We start from the raw sequence: 22,258 nt of genomic DNA on the forward strand, positions 1-22,258 counted from the left end.
TTGGATTTTAACAAATAGCAAAGCATTTATTTGCAAGGCAATTTAACAAATTGGCAAAGGTGTAACAACTTCATGAGGACCAGGGATCTAAACAGTCTTTTCTTTCTCTTTGTGTCTTTGTTTATTTGTTGGTTTCATAACCAGTTCTTCTCTCTTGTGTCCTGCGTGTTTTCCTCCACCTGCTCTGTGCCGCCACATCCTTCACCTGCACTGCGCAGTTATATCAAAAGGATCCACCTGTCACGTGTGTGCGCGCCTCTATGTTGCTTAGTAACGAACGTACGGTTGCCGAGACGGTTTAACACAGTCTTCTCACGATGTGGCGTGTGAACTTTAGTTGAAATGCGTGAGGCTTCAGAACCTGCAATGAGTTTATTATGTTAGACGTGTTAACAGCCCCGAGCTGTTAAACTGGTCTTCATGTTTCTCTGAAGCACCGCGGCTTCAGCCTGCTAACAGTCAGCTAAACCGAGACAGCTGAGCTAAACTAAGGAAGTGCACATTCAAACTCGCCGAGGCGTGAAATAGTCGTCTCGGTCCGTAGTCCGTGCACAAGAACGAGCGAGCGTTCTGGGTTCGTGGATGATGTCATCATGACACGTTAATATCCGCGTACGGGGCCGTACTTTGTCTGTCTGTTGTCGGTTAGCTGCATGCGAATTTAGGGGGTAAAGGGTTTTGTGACTTCGTCAACCACCAACATTTTCGTCTCGTCTGGTCGCGTTAACAAAATTTAGCGTAGATTTAGTCATAGTTTTTACTTTTTTAAGATCGTTTTTGTCACGTCCAGTCTCGTCTTAGTCATGGAAAAAAGGTTCGTTAACGAACATTTTTCGTCATAGTTTTCGTCGACGAAATGAACACTGATATGAAGATAACAAGTTCCGTGAGAAAAGAGAGAGACAACGTTTTGAATACCAAGTGAAAGGATGTATAAAAAGATACGTTTTCTTCTGAGTTATTCTTACTTCGAATGAGTGTAGTTTAATTTAAATATAAAATAGTTAATAATGAATAAGAGATGCAATTTCAGACTTATTATTTCTTTAGGAGATGTTAGGGATTTAAGCCAGAAGTGCACCCCTAGTCATGGAATTATAATACGTGTATGTTTAGTGCTAGAATAGTAGTTTGTGATGTTAGATATTAGTTATTACATTAACATGTTAGATGAAGTGAATGCAATTTGAACAAACACAATGTATAGTCATTTAAAACCTATAAACACTATACACATTAACTTTGTGTGACAATGAGATGGTAAAACCTGGGGACGGATGCCAATTGCCGTCCTTTATGGATTTCTCCCAATTTTATCCCCAAAGAGGGTTTTTTGGGAGTTTTTTCTCCTGTCAGGTATGAACAACTTATTGCGAGGCAGCCGACTGAGGCAAACGTCTTGAGAATTGGACCACATGAGCTGTCTTAGATCTTATGATGAAGTGTGATGAACGGTGATCATTAATGATGTGTTGTAATTAAGGTGTACTAGTTAAAAGATGAAGACAAACTATGCATGCTTTGTTATATTCACTCATTGAGGCATAAAGCCAACTGTATCTACATTGAATGCATTGGAATGTGAGGGACAGGTAGGACGGAGAGGTTCAGGTTACAGCTGCAGCTTCACACCTCGATAAGAAGGGGACAGTCCAGGAGGGGACACTTTGAAGGAGAAGCCAATGGCATTCAAAAGACATACCTCAAGAGTTTTCAAAGGACCAAAGCGAGGAAAGGACTGTTAGAATTTTCCTGAAGCCGCTTTGATAAGTCACTTTAGACTTGCTCAGAGGATTCTCTAATTCGCGCAATATTTACTGTTCGTTTTGTATTTCACTTTGTAATTGTATTCCGTATAACGTTGTTTAGTTATTAAATACTTTTTGATTTTTGAATTTACGCAAGCTGACTCTTTTGTATCTTCGTTTCCAGCCGGGACGAGAACAAAGGAGTGAGGCCTCCCTCGAGAGCTTTCAAAACCCTAACAGAGATACGATAAGATAAGGTGCACAGCAAAATGCATTCAGCCACAATTACTGTGAAGTGAAAACAATAAAGAAGTACTATGTAATTCGTTATCAAACTCACCAAAAAATAAAAAATAACACTGGAAGAACAAGGTGACACAAAATAGTTAATGCAGTAAGAACAACTTTACAGAAAACGGCCTACTGATGAATTGCATAATTACCGTCAGCTGAATCTGTTAATTGAGTAATTGGCCCAAATTGGTAATTGAGTAACTTTGAAAGGAGCTATCCGTGAACACTGGTGCTGAAATTGACAACTGCACGGGCAGTGAAAAACGTAATGAAAAAAGAGGAATACATGTTATCTAAAAAGGAAAATCACCGTGTGTGATTGATCAAATAACCCACCTCTAGAGGAGAGTCTGGTTCATCCAGGATGTTCTTCTCACTCTGTATCCGCTGCATCGTCGCTGTAGAACTGGGGTCCATTATCAACACGTTCTGACTACCGACTGTTCCGAACTTACAGTCACTCTTTCTGGAGTCATTCGTCCTGCACACCTCGTAGTTGTACACGTGTGGGAGAGTCCCTGTCCCCAAAGTGTCTGAGTAACGTGGTGGATAATACGGAATCACAGGGAGATTGGAGTGATACAGGACGCGAGACTGTCTCCATCTGTAGATCTTCACCGATATAATAACCACTAAACAAGTGATGAAGAGGAAGGAAACTACAGCCAAAGCCGACACTAAGTAGAAAGTCAGGTTATCATTGTACTCCTTGTCTTGTGTGTAGTCAGTGAACTCAGACAGCACTTCAGGGAAGCTGTCCGCCACCGCCACGTTAACAATGACTGTAGCTGAACGAGAGGGCTGCCCGTTGTCCTCCACTATCACAGTCAGTCTTTGTTTCACAGCATCTTTATCAGTGACTCCGCGGATAGTTCTTATTTCTCCATTCTGTAAGCCCACTTCAAACAGCGCCCTGTCTGTGGCTTTCTGTAGTTTATAGGAGAGCCAGGCGTTCTGTCCAGAGTCCACATCAACAGCCACCACTTTAGTGACCAGATAGCCCACATCTGCTGAACGAGGAACCATCTCAGCCACCAGAGAGCCTCCAGTCTGCACCGGGTACAGAACCTGAGGAGGGTTGTCGTTCTGGTCCTGGATCATTACTTTCACAGTCACGTTGCTACTGAGTGGAGGGGAGCCTCCATCCTGCGCTTTAACTACTAGCTGAAGCTGTTTAATTTGTTCATAATCAAAGGAGCGTACTGCATGTAACCCTCCACTTTCTGAATTTATAGAAACATATTCTGAGAGATGGGACCCACCAATATAAGCATCTTCCAGAATATAAGATACACGGGCATTTTGGTTTTCATCAGGATCTTTAGCCCTAACAGTAAGAATTGAAACCCCTGGCGCATTATTCTCTGCAATAAATGCATTGTAAGCACCTTCCGAAAATAGAGGAGCGTTATCATTCACATCAGAGAGTTTCAAATAAAATATTTTTTTGGTTGAGAGAGGAGGCTTTCCTGCATCCGTAGCAACAATTGTGATGTTATATTCTGAAACAGTTTCACGATCTAATACAGTATCTGTTGCCAAAGTGTAGTAATTTCTTAAATTAGATTTAATCTTAAAAGGTGCGTTTTGTTGTATTCTACAGTGTACTTTTCCGTTATCACCTGCATCAAGATCCTTTACGTTAATAATGCCAATAGTTGTACCAGGTGGAGAGTCTTCTGACACAGGACTAGTGAATGACATCACACTTATTGTAGGGGCGTTGTCATTTACATCTGTCACTTCAATTATGACTTTGCTTGAATCTGTCAAACCTCCTTGATCTTTTGCCTCGATTCGAAGTTCGTACTTTTTGTCATTTTCATAATCAATTAAACCTGTTATTGTTATGACGCCAGTTTTTTCATCAATTGCGAACAAATCGGTGATACCGTTATTAAGATCTGACAAATGATACGTTACAAAACAATTTGACCCAGAATCTGCGTCACTCGCATTAACAGTGGTAACGTACGTGTCTCTTGGAGAGTTTTCCATGACTGTAGCCTTGTACACAGATTGATTAAATACAGGCGCATTATCATTGGCATCAAGAACCGAAATATTTATATTTACCGTACCAGATCTCTGCGGACTTCCACCGTCTACAGCTATGAGCTTTAGAGACAGATTTGGGTTCGTCTCTCTGTCTAATGGTTTCTGAAGCACCATCTCGGCATATTTCTTACCATCTGCATTAGAGTTTTGTTTCAAAACAAAATTCTCATTCTCGGTGAGAAAATATTCTCTTAGTCCATTGACGCCCACATCTGGGTCTTCTGCACCCGCCAAAGGAAAACGAGCAGCAGTATTAGCTGTTTCGCTTATTTCAAATTGAATGGCGTCTCTTTTAAAGGTCGGAGAATGATCATTTATGTCAGTTATTTCAACGGTAATCTGATGTAACTCCATTGGGTTTTCTAAAATCACCTCAAAGCTAAAACTACACGGCGTCACGTCTCCACAAAGCTGCTCCCGGTCCATTCTCTCATTCACCACTAAAATCCCTTTGTCTGTCTTCAGCTCGGTGTACTGGATGCTCTCTCCGGTCACAATCCGGGCCCGACCAGAGCGGAGCCTTTTCAGATCCAAGCCAAGGTCCTGCGCTACATTACCGATTAGGGAGCCTTTCTTCATCTCTTCCGGGATTGAATATCGGATATGTCCGCTGACCAAATGGTTGAGACAGAAAGAGAAAAACAGAAGCTTCCAATAGTGTTTGCAGCAAAAGCGCCATTTTACGCACTGGGAGGAGGATGGTATTCCACACGCCATATCAAAATAAATATGTTCTTGACAACGTAATCGCTCACGATGAAAAACAGTTATTGTGTATCCAAAGAAAAACGACGTCGACTGTTATACTCAACAACTGAATGAGACGTTAATATCTCCAAGTCTGCTTTCCTCGAACGTCAACCGATATAATGCATACTCCCCGATGAATGTAATAGGAGGGACTGAGCGGTACTGTTTTAGTTATTACGTTGGATTGACCAACAGCGTCGCTTAGAGTCCAAAATTTGTAATATCGCGGGTATGGACACAATAATAATCTGAACGGTAATAACTGAAAATAAAAAAATATATATTAAAACGCAGTACTCAGTAAAATTATGATTAGCATTGAAACTATTACCACGGTGGCCTTATTATGGTTGTATGCAGTCCACAATTTAAAACAAAAATCAATTAATTTGCTGAAGAGTAATATAAAACAAAAATGAGGAAAAATAAATAAAACTTAGATTTAAGAATGCATTGGGAAAAAACACATAAATGGTCTCTGTTGCTGAGAGCCGTGCAAAGAGTCATTTTTTAGGTACACAATTTATATCAGATGGAACAAATGTTTTTTAAACATCAAGAGAAAATTAATTAGAGTCCAATATAATATAAAGTCCAAATATTATAAAAAATATACAAGCAATATAAACATACTAGTCACAGAAAAGCACATCAAACCTACGTGGGTTGAAAAGGTAAAACAAAGAATTCACTAACTGCTAATGCTAATAAGTTGAAAATTACAGCGGCAGTATTTTTATCAAGCGCTTGAAAAGGCAGGTGTTGTCCCAAGTGGATAAATACCAACGCACTGTAGGACTTCAATATTAATGGCAAGATAACGGCATGCAGACGGAGCAATATTATTTGACTCACCTCTAGAGGAGAGTCTGGTTCATCTAGGCTGTTCTTCTCACTCTGTATCCGCTGCATCGTTCCTGTAGAACTGGGGTCCATTATCAGCACGTTCTGACTACCGACTGTGCCGAACTTACAGTCACTCTTTCTGGAGTCATTCGTCCTGCACACCTCGTAGTTGTACACGTGTGGGAGAGTCCCTGTCCCCAGAGTGTCTGAGTAACGTGGTGGATAATACGGAATCACAGGGAGATTGGAGTGATACAGGACGCGAGACTGTCTCCATCTGTAGATCTTCACCGATATAATAACCACTAAACAAGTGATGAAGAGGAAGGAAACTACAGCCAAAGCCAACACCAAGTAGAAAGTCAGGTTATCATTGTACTCCTTGTCTTGTGTGTAGTCAGTGAACTCAGACAGCACTTCAGGGAAGCTGTCCGCCACCGCCACGTTAACAATGACTGTAGCTGAACGAGAGGGCTGCCCGTTGTCCTCCACTATCACAGTCAGTCTTTGTTTCACAGCATCTTTATCAGTGACTCCGCGGATAGTTCTTATTTCTCCATTCTGTAAGCCCACTTCAAACAGCGCCCTGTCTGTGGCTTTCTGCAGTTTATAGGAGAGCCAGGCGTTCTGTCCAGAGTCCACATCAACAGCCACCACTTTAGTGACCAGATAGCCCACATCTGCTGAACGAGGAACCATCTCAGCCACCAGAGAGCCTCCAGTCAGGACCGGGTACAGAACCTGAGGAGGGTTGTCGTTCTGGTCCTGGATCAGTACTTTTACAGTCACGTTGCTACTGAGTGGAGGGGAGCCTCCATCCTGCGCTTTGACTACTAGCTGAAGCTGTTTGATTTGTTCATAATCAAAAGAACGAACTGCTCTAAGAACTCCAGTTTCAGAGTTTAGAGATACATAAGTTGAAACTGGACTACCACTGACTTGTGTGTCCTCTAAAAGGTACGAGATTCGTGCGTTTTGATTCCAATCAGAGTCTTGTGCGCTCAGAGCAAAGATTGAAATTCCAGGAGAATTGTTCTCTGTGACGTAAGCAGAATAGCTCTTTTTATCGAAAGAAGGTGCGTTGTCATTAACGTCAGAGAGTTTAAGATACAACTTTTTGAAGCTAGAAAGTGGGGGTAGACCTAAATCAGTAGCTGTTATTGTTATATTATATTCTGAGACAGATTCTCTATCAAAATATTGATCGGTGATTAAATTGTAATAATTTGTTAAAGACGATTCGATCTTAAAGGGAAGTTTTCCATCTATAGAGCATTGTATTTGCCCATTTTTTTCAGAATCTGCATCTTTTATATTCAATATTGCAACAGTTGTACCAGGAATTGCATCCTCAGATATGGGGCTAGAAAATGACATAATGTTAATAACGGGGGCATTATCGTTGATATCCAAAACGTCTATTGTAATTTTACTTGTTCCGGTTAGGCCACCTTGATCCTTTGCTTCGACCCTGACCTCGTATTTTCTGTCTTTTTCATAATCTATTTGACCAGAAACAGAAACTGTGCCTGTGCTTTCATCAATACTGAATCCATTCCCTGCATTTCCTTTCGTCTTGGACAGACTGTAAGTAATGATTCCATTTGAACCACTGTCCGCGTCCGTGGCATTTACTGTGATAATACTAGTGCCTTTTATTGTGTTTTCCATCACAGATGCTTCATACACGGATTGGTTAAACACGGGAACATTGTCATTGGCATCCAGCACAGTGATATCTATATTTACTGTACCCGATCTCTGTGCTGTTCCTCCGTCAACAGCTATAAGTTTTAAAGACAGATGGGGATGTCGCTCTCTGTCTAAAGGTTTTTGAAGCACCATTTCGACATATTTACTTCCATCCGGATTTGCATGTTGCTTCAATATAAAATTGTTGTTTGGCGACAAAATATAATCTTGCAAAGCGTTTTGCCCCACATCTAGATCCTCTGCACTCTGCAGTGGGAACTGCACCCCAATTGCAGCTGATTCACTTATTTCAAGGCAGATAGGCTTATCTTTGTTTGGGAAGACGGGAGCGTGATCATTAATATCTAAAACTTCAACAGTTATTCTGTGCAATTCCATTGGATTTTCTAAAATCACCTCAAAGTTGAAGCTACATGGAGTTACTTCACGACAAAGCTGCTCTCGGTCTATTTTCTCATTCACAACTAGAATTCCTTTGTCTGCCTTCAGCTCGGTGTAGTGGATGTTTTCTCCGGTCACGATACGGGCCCGCCCAGACCGGAGCCTCTTCAGATCTAAACCAAGATCCTGCGCTACGTTACCAATAACCGAGCCTTTCTTCATTTCCTCTGGTATAGAATACCGAATCTGACCACCTACCATGTTAACCGCAAGAAACAGCAACACGAGCAGTCCTATTTGACGTCGTAATCCATTAAAAAATATTGCGCAAGCGAGAGATCCCCCAGATGTCATTGCGTTTGGAAAGAATATTGATAATTAAAAAAAAAAAAAAGCTGAATCCGATTCATATGACAACGAGGCTCGTTCCGAAACAAGTAGACACGTCTTCAACCTTTACATGCAAGTCAGTGAGACTATGTTCTCCGAATAGCACCACAAACACCGACGAACACGGAGAACCTTCTCGCCTGCATATTAATTCAGAGGACGTACTGACTGACGACGCAACATAGAACATATTCCACTGACCAACAGCGTCCCTTGGAGTCTAAAAGCTGAATGTCAATTAATAAGGGCCGTGCCGCTAAGGTCTGAAGCAAACGGACTAAATACACTGGTAGAAATCCAAATAAAATGACTTTAAATATACCATTTGTTTATTAAAACGCATTTAAGTCTCCACGATGTATTATGTCAGATTCCTTTCCAAACAAAAACACAATGCACTTCTCAAAAATCTTAGGAGCTGTAATCTGATTATACAATATTTGACTAAATAACAGCCTATTGCAAATATAATGCAAACTAAAAATATAGGGGAAACAACTAAAACCATATTAATAGGTTCATGAACTATACTGGACTGAAGTATAATGATGCCCAAATATCGATTAGGAAATGATCAATATCACAGAGACGAGAAAAGCAAATACTGCAAGACAGATGCCCCAATTTCTGTTCTCAATATAACAGAGACTATAGCCTTAAATTCTGCAAAGCTGAATATTGATATTTCGAAGCAATTCTTCGTATATTCCTATTGCCTCTAACCCTCACCTTAACAGTAATAACATCTTTCCCTCCAATAGAAAAAAATGTAAATAAAAAATCATGGCTTTGGTAATCAAAGAGGATAGGGACGTTTGAACAACACAAAGTATGACTTAACAAAACACATATAGGTAGTAAACATTTATAAAAACGAGTACATTAACTATACAAATGTAAATGTAAGCAGAATTAGCAAAACAGCAGCACTGGAGTCATGAAAAGCCAAGAAAGATGCTGTCCATGGTTCTGAAAGTCTACGTGTGGGGAGCAACGCAGGTTATCATTTGAAGTAAATACAACCAGTACAAAAGCCGGAAATAATCAAAGCTCAAATATTTAACTAACCTCAAGAGGAGAGTCTGGTTCATCTAGGATGTTCTTCTCAGTCTGTATCCGCTGCATCGTTCCTGTAGAACTGGGGTCCATTATCAGCACGTTCTGACTACCGACTGTGCCGAACTTACAGTCACTCTTTCTGGAGTCATTCGTCCTGCACACCTCGTAGTTGTACACGTGTGGGAGAGTCCCTGTCCCCAGAGTGTCTGAGTAACGTGGTGGATAATACGGAATCACAGGGAGATTGGAGTGACACAGGACGCGGGACTGTCTCCATCTGTAGATCTTCACCGATATAATAACCACTAAACACGTGATGAAGAGGAAGGAAACTACAGCCAAAGCCAACACTAAGTAGAAGGTCATGTTGTCATTGTACTCCTTGTCTTGTGTGTAGTCAGTGAACTCAGACAGCACTTCAGGGAAGCTGTCCGCCACCGCCACGTTAACGATGACTGTAGCTGAACGAGAGGGCTGCCCGTTGTCCTCCACCATCAAAGTCAGTCTTTGTTTCACAGCATCCTTATCAGTGACTCCACGGATAGTTCTTATTTCTCCATTCTGTAAGCCCACTTCAAACAGCGCCCTGTCTGTGGCTTTCTGCAGTTTATAGGAGAGCCAGGCGTTCTGTCCAGAGTCCACATCAACAGCCACCACTTTAGTGACCAGATAGCCCACATCTGCTGAACGAGGAACCATCTCAGCCACCAGAGAGCCTCCAGTCTGCACCGGGTACAGAACCTGAGGAGGGTTGTCGTTCTGGTCCTGGATCAATACTTTCACAGTCACGTTGCTACTGAGTGGAGGGGAGCCTCCATCCTGCGCTTTGACTACTAGCTGAAGCTGTTTAATTTGTTCATAATCATAGGAGCGTACTGCATGTAACACTCCACTTTCTGAATTAATAGACATATATTCTGAGAGATGGGATCCACCAATGTAAGCATCTTCCAGAATATAAGATACACGGGCGTTTTGGTTTTCATCAGGATCTTTAGCCCTAACAGTAAGAAGTGAAATCCCTGGCGCATTATTCTCTGCAATAAATGCATTGTAAGCACCTTCGGAAAATAGTGGAGCATTATCATTCACATCAGAGAGTTTTAAATAAAATGTTCTTTTAGATGAGAGAGGAGGCATTCCTGCATCCGTAGCAACAATTGTGATGTTATACTCTGAAACAATTTCACGATCTAATACAGTATCTGTTACCAAAGTGTAGTAATTTCTTAAATTAGATTTAATCTTAAAAGGTGCGTTTTGTTGTATTCTACAGTGTACTTTTCCGTTATCACCTGCATCAAGATCCTTTACGTTAATAATGCCAATAGTTGTACCAGGTGGAGAGTCTTCTGACACAGGACTAGTGAACGACATCACACTTATTGTGGGGGCGTTGTCATTTACATCTGTCACTTCAATTATGACTTTGCTTGAATCTGTCAAACCTCCTTGATCTTTTGCGTCGATACGGACTTCGTGTTTTTTGTTGTTTTCATAATCAATTAAACCTGTTATTGTAATGACGCCAGTTTTTTCATTAATTGCAAACAAATCGGTGATACCACTGTTAAGATCTGAAAAATAATACGTTACTAAACTATTCGATCCAATATCTGCGTCACTCGCATTAACAGTGGTAACATACGTGTCTCTTGGAGAGTTTTCCATGACTGCAGCTTTGTACACAGATTGATTAAATATAGGCGCATTATCATTGGCATCCAAAACAGATATATTTATATTTACCGTACCAGATCTCTGCGGACTTCCACCGTCTACAGCTATGAGCTTTAGAGACAGATTGGGGTTCGTCTCTCTGTCTAATGGTTTCTGAAGCACCATCTCGGCATATTTCTTACCATCTGCATTAGAGTTTTGTTTCAAAACAAAATTCTCATTCTCGGTGAGAAAATATTCTCTAAGTCCATTGAGGCCCACATCTGGATCTTCTGCACTTGTCAATGAAAAACGAGAACCAGAGTTTGCTGATTCGCTTATTTCAAATTGAATGGCGTCTCTATTGAAGGTCGGAGAATGATCATTTATGTCAGTTACTTCAACAGTAATCTGATGTAACTCCATTGGGTTCTCTAAAATCACCTCGAAGCTAAAACTACACGGCGTCACGTCTCCACAAAGCTGCTCCCGGTCCATTCTCTCATTCACCACTAAAATCCCTTTGTCTGTCTTCAGCTCGGTGTACTGGATGCTCTCTCCGGTCACAATGCGAGCCCGACCAGAGCGGAGCCTTTTCAGATCCAAGCCAAGGTCCTGCGCTACATTACCGATTAGGGAGCCTTTCTTCATCTCTTCCGGGATTGAATATCGGATATGTCCGCTGACCAAATGGTTGAGACAGAAAAATAAAAACAGAAGCGTCCGTTTGTGTTCGCAGCCAAAGCGCCATTTTACGCACCGAGATGAGGGTGGTATGCTAGACATGTGGAAATCAAGATGTTATATAAAGCTGCAAAATACCGGGGACGATACTAAAAAAAAGACGTTAGCGTACAGTTAAAGAAAAACGATGTCAAGGCTGTTCTCGTCGACTGTCACCCAATATAATCCTTACCGACGGTTTTCCTGTCATTATCAAATGTTGTAAAGGAGGGGACTGTGTGGTACTGTTTTATAAATTATGTTAGATTAACCGACAGCGTCGCGTAGAGTCCAAACTGTGTAATACCGCTGGTGTGGACCACCATGCTTGATTAATCTGATACTCAAAATAATCTTAAAAAAATTATAACGAGGTGTCAAGCAAAATACCGATTGAAATACAAACTCTACTATGGTTGATAAGCATCATTCTCGTATATGCAGCCATCAACAAAATCATGAAATCAAATAAGTAAATAGAAAACGCATTGCAGCATAACACATACCACTACAATTATAACAGGATGAAGCACTGCGAAATAAAAAAAATCAAATAGGTCTCTTTGTAGATGTTTAATGAGACCACAGAGTCATTTTTTTGTTTATATTAGATGCAAGACACTTTTGTTAACAATCACAAGTGGAATCCTAACAGGAGACTCCAGAGATCAAACATGTACTAGCACATAAGGGAACGAGTAATGAAATGTACATAAATCAAAGTAATATAAGTGTTGAACTTTTTTTTTAAAGCAAAATTTAATAACTGCGATTGATGGGTGGAATAAGTTGAACATGTATGACCTAAGCAATATTTTTATCTCCAAAAAGTCAGATGCTGTCCCAAGGTGCACAACATGAAGCCATGGCAGCGCTATCAATGTTACCGAGAAAGAAAATGAACGATAAGAAGATGAGGCTATATTATTTGACTCACCTCTAGAGGAGAGTCTGGTTCATCCAGGATGTTCTTCTCACTCTGTATCCGCTGCATCGTCCCTGTAGAACTGGGGTCCATTATCAGCACGTTCTGACTACCGACTGTTCCGAACTTGCAGTCACTCTTTCTGGAGTCATTCGTCCTGCACACCTCGTAGTTGTACACGTGTGGGAGAGTCCCTGTCCCCAGAGTGTCTGAGTAACGTGGTGGATAATACGGAATCACAGGGAGATTGGAGTGATACAGGACGCGAGACTGTCTCCACCTGTAGATCTTCACCGATATAATAACCACTAAACACGTGATAAAGAGGAAGGAAACTACGGCCAAAGCCAACACCAAGTAGAAGGTCAGGTTGTCATTGTACTCCTTGTCTTGTGTGTAGTCAGTGAACTCAGACAGCACTTCAGGGAAGCTGTCCGCCACCGCCACGTTAACAATGACTGTAGCTGAACGAGAGGGCTGCCCGTTGTCCTCCACTATCACAGTCAGTCTTTGTTTCACAGCATCTTTATCAGTGACTCCGCGGATAGTTCTTATTTCTCCATTCTGTAAGCCCACTTCAAACAGCGCCCTGTCTGTGGCTTTCTGCAGTTTATAGGAGAGCCAGGCGTTCTGTCCAGAGTCCACGTCAACAGCCACCACTTTAGTGACCAGATAGCCCACATCTGCTGAACGAGGAACCATCTCAGCCACCAGAGAGCCTCCAGTCTGCACCGGGTACAGAACCTGAGGAGGGTTGTCATTCTGGTCCTGGATCAATATTGTTACAGACACATTGCTGCTGAGTGGAGGGGAACCTCCATCTTGAGCTTTGACAGAGAACACAAGCTGCTTGATCTGCTCATAATCAAATGAGCGCACTGCATTAATTACTCCACTTTCTGCATTTATAGAGACATAATCAGTAACTGGAAATCCGCCTATATCAGATGCGTCCAACATGTAGGAAACACGGGCGTTCTGATTTTCATCTGGGTCTTTAGAATGAACACGTAGAACCGATACACCTGGAGTGTTATTCTCTGTGAGGAATGCACTATATGAGCCTCGTTGAAATATTGGGGCATTATCATTGACATCCGAAACCTTAAGATAAAATGTTCTTTTTGTCGAGAGTGGGGGCAATCCTTTGTCTGAGGCAATAACAGTGATGTTGAATTCTGACATATTTTCTCGATCTAATTCACCATCAGTCATCAATGCATAATAGTTTCGAACATTGGATTTAATTTTGAAATAAGAATTGCCTTCAATTGTGCAACTCAATTGTCCATTTCCACCAGAATCAATATCCTTGACATTGATTATGCCAATAGTTGTCCCGGCAGGAGAGTCTTCAGACACAAGACTGGTGAATGACATAACGTTAATGACCGGAGCATTATCATTTACATCAATTACATCTATTTCTACCTTACTAGAATCTGTAAGTCCACCTTGATCTTTGGCTTCAACCCTAAACTCAATTTTTTTATCTTTTTCAAAATCTATATCCTTTGCCACAAATATGATTCCAGTAGCTTCATCTATATCAAACAGGTCGGCAATTCCTGCTTTTGATTTTGAAAAGGAATACGCAATCTTCCCGTTGGAACCGCTATCTATGTCGCTTGCATTCACAGTAACAATGTGAGTTCCTTTTTGTGCATTTTCAACCACAACTGCTTTATATAGGGATTGGTTGAACACGGGAGCATTGTCATTGGCATCTAGTATGTGGACATCTATATTTATTGTACCCGATCTCTGTGGATTTCCGCCGTCAACAGCCAACATTTTTAGGGACAGGCGTGGCTGCTCCTCTCTGTCTAAGGATTTCTGAAGCACCATTTCAGCATATTTACTGCCGTCCGGATTCACATGTTGTTTCAAAACAAAATTATCGTTTGGAGTTAAAATGTAGTTTTGCAGACCGTTCTCCCCCACGTCAGCGTCGTCCGCAATTTCCAAATTAAAACGGGAACCAAGCACAGCGGATTCGCTTATTTCGAATTTCAGATGACTGTTCTGAAAAGTGGGAGCGTTGTCGTTTGTGTCCAATACTTCGATGGTCACAGGGTGCAACTCCATTGGATTTTCCAATAAAATCTCGAAGGTGAAGCTACACGGCGTTACGTCTCCACAGAGCTGCTCTCGGTCTATTCTCTCGTGCACGACCAAAGTCCCTTTGTCTGTCTTCAGCTCGGCGTACTGCATGTTTTCTCCGGTGACGATGCGGGCCCGGCCAGAACGGAGCCTTTTTAAATCCAAACCAAGGTCTTGCGCAATATTACCCACAAGTGAGCCTTTCTTCATCTCCTCGGGGATCGAATACCGGATCTGAGTCTCCACTTGATTGAGAAAAATGAATAGAAAAATGAATAGATAAACGGTTCCTCGCAAATGTCCAAGCAATCGCCATTTTGCTCCTCCGTCATGGGGATATTCTTTAAATGCCATGTGAAAATAGGGTCTTAAAGCAAACTAAACAATGAACTATAATTCCAATTCACTAGGGAAAATATATAAATCCCTGGGAATTTTCAATGTAACGTTAAAAGTGTTAACTGTGTCTCCGATGAGCTCGTATGAAACGAAGAGCATGTACAGGAACAGGGGAGGGGAAAGAAAAGTCTCACCCTGCACGGTTGAATTGATTTACCAGGCAACAGCGTCACTTAGGGGATAATATATGAATATTGTACAACCAAATCCAGCTCCAGCTCCACGAGTTTGGCGTTTAGTATAATAATAAATATTCTAATGGGATATTTAATAATAAAAACAACAATGAAATGTTGGCTCAATATAATGCAACGAATAATACCTTCCTCCTTTTTCAAGATTTGAGTGGAAAAAATGAGTAAATACAGAGAAAATGCTATTTTTGTTTTGTTTTCAGAAAAGCTTGCATTGTTTTCAAAACTAACTTTTTTAGTGGGAACAATTCATACACGTATCAGGAAACTCCTAACAAATGCTATTGTCTGTGGAAAAGATTGAAACAACTTCATTCTAAAGTGTATGTCCAGAAACGTCATAAAAGTAAGGATGTCTAACCAGTGCACTGCTGAAGAAAAAAATGAGAAAGTGTAGCAGGATGACTGCCCTTTTACGGTCCTGCCCCTTTAATCGTCTGCCACGTGAGAAGGGATCGGTAGAACTGCGCGCTCTCTCTCTCTCTGGCGACGGGTGCGTACTTTCTGCTTCCGGGTTGCCTGGCTGCAGGTTTTTGCAGACGCTCCGCACTCTTTGGTGTGGCGCAAAATTGTGTTCCTCCGCGCAGGTATGTCATAATTAATTGCACGCCAACGTGTCCCTCCCTGCAGCATTAATAACGTGCATTTGTGTGCAGGCGCTGGCAGGTTGGATGGCGTGTGTCGGCTAGCTTCCCTTTCGGTGCCGGAGCGATGTTACGCTGAGGGCTCGGCACCCGGCTACCCCGAACCGTACTGTGTTTGGACTGCTGCTGCTTTTTATAGGGTTAAAATTAACTTTTTTTAATGGGGATAAAACAAGCCTCTTTTTAAGGACGTTGCAGTTTTATGGGGATTGATGTCCAACACCTAATATTCCTTATTTTGATTTTGTTTTGTTACCTGAATCAACAGGAGGTGGATGGCAAGGGAGACTTTTTGGGATTATTTTGTAATTGTGATCATTGAATTGATTAGTTATCTTGAGTTTACACTGTATAATTTGATATTATTTTTGGATTTGTCTTTTGAACCTGTAAATTCTGTTTTTTTCATTTAACTGTTTTTAACTGTCCCATTTTTGTGATTCCAGGTGCTGAGGGCCTCACTGGTGAACCCTTTTTGGAGATGGTGTCCCCTCGTGTGTAGTGTCTTATTCACTCCCTTTTTGCTTTACCCTTGTGTGTGTTTTGGAGTGTTTTTGAGTGGATTGTGGTGCTCCCAGCACGAATGCCCCAGCCCTGGAAAACACGGTAACCCTTTCGATATATTTTAATTGCGAATGAAATAAACTTTGTATATTTATTTTGGAAACACGTCTCCCGCCTGCTCAGTATAACGAACTTGTGTTGTCCTTTGCTTAAATTTAGTAATTTACTTTTTTCCCTGGGTTACTTCCCGGGGTGGCGTTGATGGTTTCCTCTTTTTCCAAATTTAAAATCCAAACGATCGGGGCAGTCTTCCCCGACCTCACGCTTGCCACAAAAGCAATAACAACTATTACAAAGCTAACACAATCTAAAATTCTTCAATATCACTAAACACTACGACTTGATTAATCATAAACATTCATGGTGATACTATTAATTAGTATTGGTAATTGTTATAGTACATTCAACCAGGATTTTCTTTAATTAAGCAAGACAGTCTTCAAATGAAAATCTTAGTGCAATCCATTGACTTCAGCACCACGGAGAGCGACATAACTCCACGGACTGACCGCCAGTACACCATCCTAAATCATGCTCTTACACCCCCTTATTTCATTTACATTTTGTTTCTTTACAAATACATGAACATAAACTTTCTGTTAACGTTATATAATAAAAGTGTAACATCTGATATGACTTGAGTGAAGTCCCACGGACCAATTTATCAGAGAAGACATACTGCTGATGGCTGCTCGCCATTCTGCGCACAGTTACATCGATACCCACAAACTAATCTTTGATTAATGGTTTGCGCATGATTCAAGTCATTCTTTCTGGAGTCAGTCGTCCTGCAAAGCTTGGAGTTGTACACATGTTGGAAAGTCCCTGTCCCCAATGCGTCTCTGTTACGTGGTACGGAATAACCGCAAATCTGGTTGGGGGAATGGGTATAAATATTTGAATTAACAAGATGTCAGGGACCCGCAAGCTTTACGAGTAAAATCATAGCAAGAGACCGAGGGGTTACCTAAATCGTTTAAGCTTACTAAAAAACAAAGCAGCCAGTCCGCCTGAACATAAAACGCGACCAAGTCAAAGTAATCAGCCTATTCAAGTACCGTTTCACTAACTAATAGCATAAATTAAACATGACAGTGTTCCGAAAAAGTGAATACAATGACACGCTTCAATATCATTATTAATACACAGAGAAAGAATAATAACTGTACAGATATGAGGCAACATTATTTAACTAACCTCAAGAGGAGAGTCTGGTTTATCCAGGATGTTCTTCTCACTCTGTATCCGCTGCATCGTTCCCGTAGAACTGGGGTCCATTATCAGCACGTTCTGACTACCGACTGTTCCGAACTTGCAGTCACTCTTTCTGGAGTCATTCGTCCTGCACACCTCGTAGTTGTACACGTGTGGGAGAGTCCCTGTCCCCAGAGTGTCTGAGTAACGTGGTGGATAATACGGAATCACAGGGAGATTGGAGTGATACAGGACGCGAGACTGTCTCCACCTGTAGATCTTCACCGATATAATAACCACTAAACACGTGATGAAGAGGAAGGAAACTACAGCCAAAGCCAACACTAAGTAGAAAGTCAGGTTGTCATTGTACTCCTTGTCTTGTGTGTCAGTGAACTCAGACAGCACTTCAGGGAAGCTGTCCGCCACCGCCACGTTAACAATGACTGTAGCTGAACGAGAGGGCTGCCCGTTGTCCTCCACTGACACAGTCAGTCTTTGTTTCACAGCATCTTTATCAGTGACTCCGCGGATAGTTCTTATTTCTCCATTCTGTAAGCCCACTTCAAACAGCGCCCTGTCTGTGGCTTTCTGCAGTTTATAGGAGAGCCAGGCGTTCTGTCCAGAGTCCACGTCAACAGCCACCACTTTAGTGACCAGATAGCCCACATCTGCTGAACGAGGAACCATCTCAGCCACCAGAGAGCCTCCAGTCTGCACCGGGTACAGAACCTGAGGAGGGTTGTCGTTCTGGTCTTCTACACGTACAATAACAGTTGCGTTACTATTTAGAGGTGGCGACCCTCCATCCTGTGCTTGGACTCGAATTTTGTATTCTTTGACTTGTTCAAAGTCAAACGAACGCGTAGACTTAATGATTCCACTCTCTATATTAATAGAGAAATATGTGGATACCGGATTCCCGTTAACGTCGCCGTCAATAAGAAAATACGATATCCGTGCATTCTGTCCCTGGTCTGAATCAGTGGCGCTAATCTGCAACAGAATTACACCAGGCAAATTATTTTCCATCACCTGTGTGCTGTAAATACTTTGCTTAAAAGTTGGCGCGTTGTCATTGATATCAGTAACGTCTAAAACGACAGTTTGTTTGCTTGATAAGGCAGGGAAGCCCTCATCTGTGGCAGTGAGTGTGATGTTGTACTTGGAAAGTTTTTCTCGATCGAGGAGATCCTTCGTTACTAAGGTGTAATAGTTTCTGAGAGACGATTTAATTTTGAATGGGAGACTATCTTCAATATTTAAATGAACTTGGCCATTTTTACCGGAATCTTTATCTTGGACACTAATTAAAGCCACAACTGTGCCAAGGAGGGAATCCTCTGATATTTTGCCAGAATATGAAGCCATTGTGATTACTGGACTGTTGTCATTTACATCTGCTACGTCAATTATTAATTTGCTGGCGCCCGTTACACCCCATGGGTCTTTTGCTTGAAGATTTATTTCGTAGTTTGGAGAAACCTCGTAATCGATGTCACCGGTGAGTTTAACCTCTCCCGTGTAAGAATTGATTTCGAAAGGACAGGACGAATCCTCCTCTAAGTGTGTGAAATAATATGTAACGTTACCATTGTAACCTTGGTCTGCATCTACGGCACTGACTTTAGCAATAACGGTGCCTTTCAAAACAGTTTCCAAGACAGATGCTTTGTATACGGAATGGGTAAAAACGGGTGCGTTGTCGTTTGCGTCCAGAACAGCAATATGTATTTTCACTGTCCCAGACCTCTGCGGTTCCCCACCATCCACAGCAGTTAATACAAGCGCATGTTCGCTTTGTTTCTCGCGGTCCAAAGCCGTCTGCAGCATAATTTCCGCGAATTTACTCCCATCTGCGCGAGAGCGTTGTTTGAGGATAAAATGGCGATTTTCTTTTAAAGAATAACTTTGCAGCGAGTTTATTCCTACGTCAGGATCAGCTGCGCTATCAAGCAGGAATACTGTACCGGTTGGCGTCGATTCACTTATTTCCAAATTAATCTCCTTTTTAGGAAAAGATGGAGCGTGATCATTTATGTCTTGTATTTCGATGGTTATGGAAAACAATTCAAGTGGATCTTCGAGGACAATTTCCAGACTAAAGCTACATGGTGATTTCTTGCCGCATAATTTTTCTCTATCAATTATTTCACTGACTACAACATGCCCTTTGTTCTGGTTGAGTGCGACATATTGGTTATCATCAGCTATAACAAGTCGAGCACGACCAGAAACCAACCTGTCAACACCCAAGCCTAGGTCTTTTGCAATGTCGCCAACAAACAGCCCTTTTCTCATCTCCTCTGGTATCGAATAACGAATTTGTCCGCTAGACGCAGCAACAAGACAGGAAAGGAAAATGGAGACTGTCCAACCCAACGAGGTGCTCTTGCTCTTCAGTATATCCATTTCTTCTCATGAATCAGATCCAAACGAAAACAGTTATCCACAAAGGGAGAGATGCCCTATATATCGCTTACAAAAGTGTGCCTTAATCGCTTCACTCAAACACAAAGCCAACCGTCTATATGTACAAAACCTTATTCACCCAGACGACGGGTGGGGACTTGTGGTACGGTTGGCGTTTGAATCAAAGTCTGCTTAGGCAACAGCACCACCAGCAGTGACTTAGAGAAACAAAAAAAATCATCATCTTAAATCATCAGTATGTGCGGACCAATGATTCAACTGTACAATCACCGTGTGCGCTCTTCCTGCCTTATTTGTAGTAGGTAATCGAGATGTGCAACATTCAATTTGGAGAAATAAAATAACTTAGAAAATACAAGGCTTTCTACAATGCCCCATTTTGTGTTTTCTCAGTTCCGGAATGGACAGAGAACCATTGTGTGTGTGTATATATATTCCTGTCATTTTCCAATATATACATGTAAATAGAAAGTCTTTTCTCACCTGATGCAAAATGACTATGACTAGAGTAGTCAATGTCCATCAAGTATGAAACTACTGCAAAGCTCAACAACACAGACACATTTTGCAGCAGTATATTTTTTCTCCTTGCAGTTAGAAATATTCATTTTTAGCATACCTGTTTAATTACAGTATTTGCTTAATTCCGCAGAACATACAATTCTGCACATCATGATCTTGCATTATTCATTAAGTGGCTTCACATCAGGATGATTAATATGCATGTAGTTTAAAAAACCCTCGAGTCGAATCACACAGCTCACAAAAAATGAGCAATGCAGCTGCTTGTGCTCCTGCAAGCGAAAATCTCAGTTTTGTATGACTTTGACTTTCATAGCAACATTTGGAAAGATATGTTTCAGACCAACATTGAAATTGCTAGTTTTTCATTTTTAATTACAGCCTATGTGTTGTCAAAATAGATGCAGAGGAAGAGAGAAATAGTAAAGAAAAGATATGGGGAATGAATCTTGTTTTTGGTAAATATGGTCTCACTTTCGTGTTGACAGAGATGAAGGACAAAAGGAAGAAAAATGAAAATCATCTTACCTGCTGTATTGAATGTGATGTTTCATCAAGGAGTGCACAAAAAAAGAAAAGAGGGGAAAAAAACAGTTACTGTGCGTCCAAAAATAAAAGTAAAAAAATCACATTTTGACATTTCCTTTTAAGTTAGACATTGCAGACAGTGCAATACAGACTTATGTTTGGACCTTGTGACATATATAAATGAAATAGTCTGACTCCAAATGAATCTCAAAGGTGAGTGAAGTGAACAAAGCCGTCTCATTCTTGACTTACCAGGAATATATTTGTTTGAGCTGCAGAGCTGCACAGCTCTGAATATTGTCAGCAAACTAAAAATAGAGTCACATTCTTCCTTTTTAAACTTCAGAAAACAACTGACTTTCAATTGGCAGCAGGTAATTACATAGGTGTCACGGTGTGGGTTTGTTTCCTGTTTTTTTTGTAGTTTCCTGCCCCTTATGTCCCTGGGTTAACTTCACTTCCTGCCTTGTCCTGTCATCCCCTGTGATTGTGTGGTTGTTTCCACCTGTGTCCATGTTATGCCTGCATGTTATGCCTGCTTGTTATTCCCTTAGTGTCTTATGAGTTCCATGGTCCCGGCCTGCATTTTTTGCCCCTTGGCATTTTTTGATTTTGATTTTGACTATTAAACTCTTTTTGTTTCCAAGTCTGCGTTTGAGTCCTGTCTCCAACTTCCCGTTCCTGACAATAGGGCTGGTAAGCAGCTGGTGTATATACCCGTCCGTGTAAAATTCTCACTCCCAGAATAAGAAATGTCACAACTTCGGTACTATAAAGATGAATTTGATGATTAAAATGAGCCATGATTTTAAACTGACATAGTTTCCTGTCATTTTCCAATTATTGTCAACCACACTGCATAAAACATTGATCAGGTTGCCCAGATAACAATACACCAAAATGAAGCCTTTTTTTCCACTTCCCTCGGCGACTGAAATTAAGAGCAATAATTAGAATGAAGCTGTAACAAGACTCAGCAACACAAATTAATTAACATAGGAACTATTTTTGATGACAAACCCGCTCTTTCTCATGACATAGTAACAAGCGCAGAACATGCGCAACACACACACACACACACACACACACACACACACACACACACACACACACACACACACACACACACTG

At 41.3% G+C, this 22,258-nt stretch overlaps 3 protein-coding genes and 1 pseudogene across 7 annotated transcripts in view; all 4 read right to left on the minus strand.

Annotated features, from left to right (window-relative positions):
* Positions 1-22,258, minus strand: part of LOC120818130 (protocadherin gamma-C5) — a 168,550-nt gene that overhangs the window by 136,812 nt on the left and 9,480 nt on the right. The gene's annotated exons all lie outside the window — the stretch shown is intronic.
* On the minus strand, positions 98-5,679 carry LOC144406195 (protocadherin beta-11-like). Its single transcript, XM_078101253.1, has one exon. It carries the CDS (start codon positions 4,815-4,817, stop codon positions 2,349-2,351), a length of 2,469 nt encoding a protein of 822 aa, XP_077957379.1. The 5' UTR covers positions 4,818-5,679; the 3' UTR covers positions 98-2,348.
* Positions 11,094-15,003, minus strand: LOC120818139 (protocadherin gamma-A2 pseudogene; annotated as a pseudogene). The gene has a single exon (XR_013467399.1). The product of XR_013467399.1 is annotated as a protocadherin gamma-A2 pseudogene (transcript).
* Positions 17,335-21,121, minus strand: LOC120818146 (protocadherin gamma-A10). Its single transcript, XM_040174997.2, has one exon. The coding sequence runs from the start codon at positions 20,054-20,056 to the stop codon at positions 17,639-17,641; it is 2,418 nt and encodes an 805-aa protein (XP_040030931.2). The 5' UTR covers positions 20,057-21,121; the 3' UTR covers positions 17,335-17,638.

This window comes from Gasterosteus aculeatus, chromosome 4, assembly GCF_964276395.1.
Source record: "Gasterosteus aculeatus chromosome 4, fGasAcu3.hap1.1, whole genome shotgun sequence".
Classification (NCBI taxonomy): domain Eukaryota; kingdom Metazoa; phylum Chordata; class Actinopteri; order Perciformes; family Gasterosteidae; genus Gasterosteus; species Gasterosteus aculeatus.

Excerpts from the sequence above, each read along its gene's own strand:
- LOC120818146 (XM_040174997.2), bottom strand. The coding sequence starts at position 20,056 with ATGGATATACTGAAGAGCAAGAGCACCTCGTTGGGTTGGACAGTCTCC.
- LOC144406195 (XM_078101253.1), bottom strand. The coding sequence starts at position 4,817 with ATGGCGTGTGGAATACCATCCTCCTCCCAGTGCGTAAAATGGCGCTTT.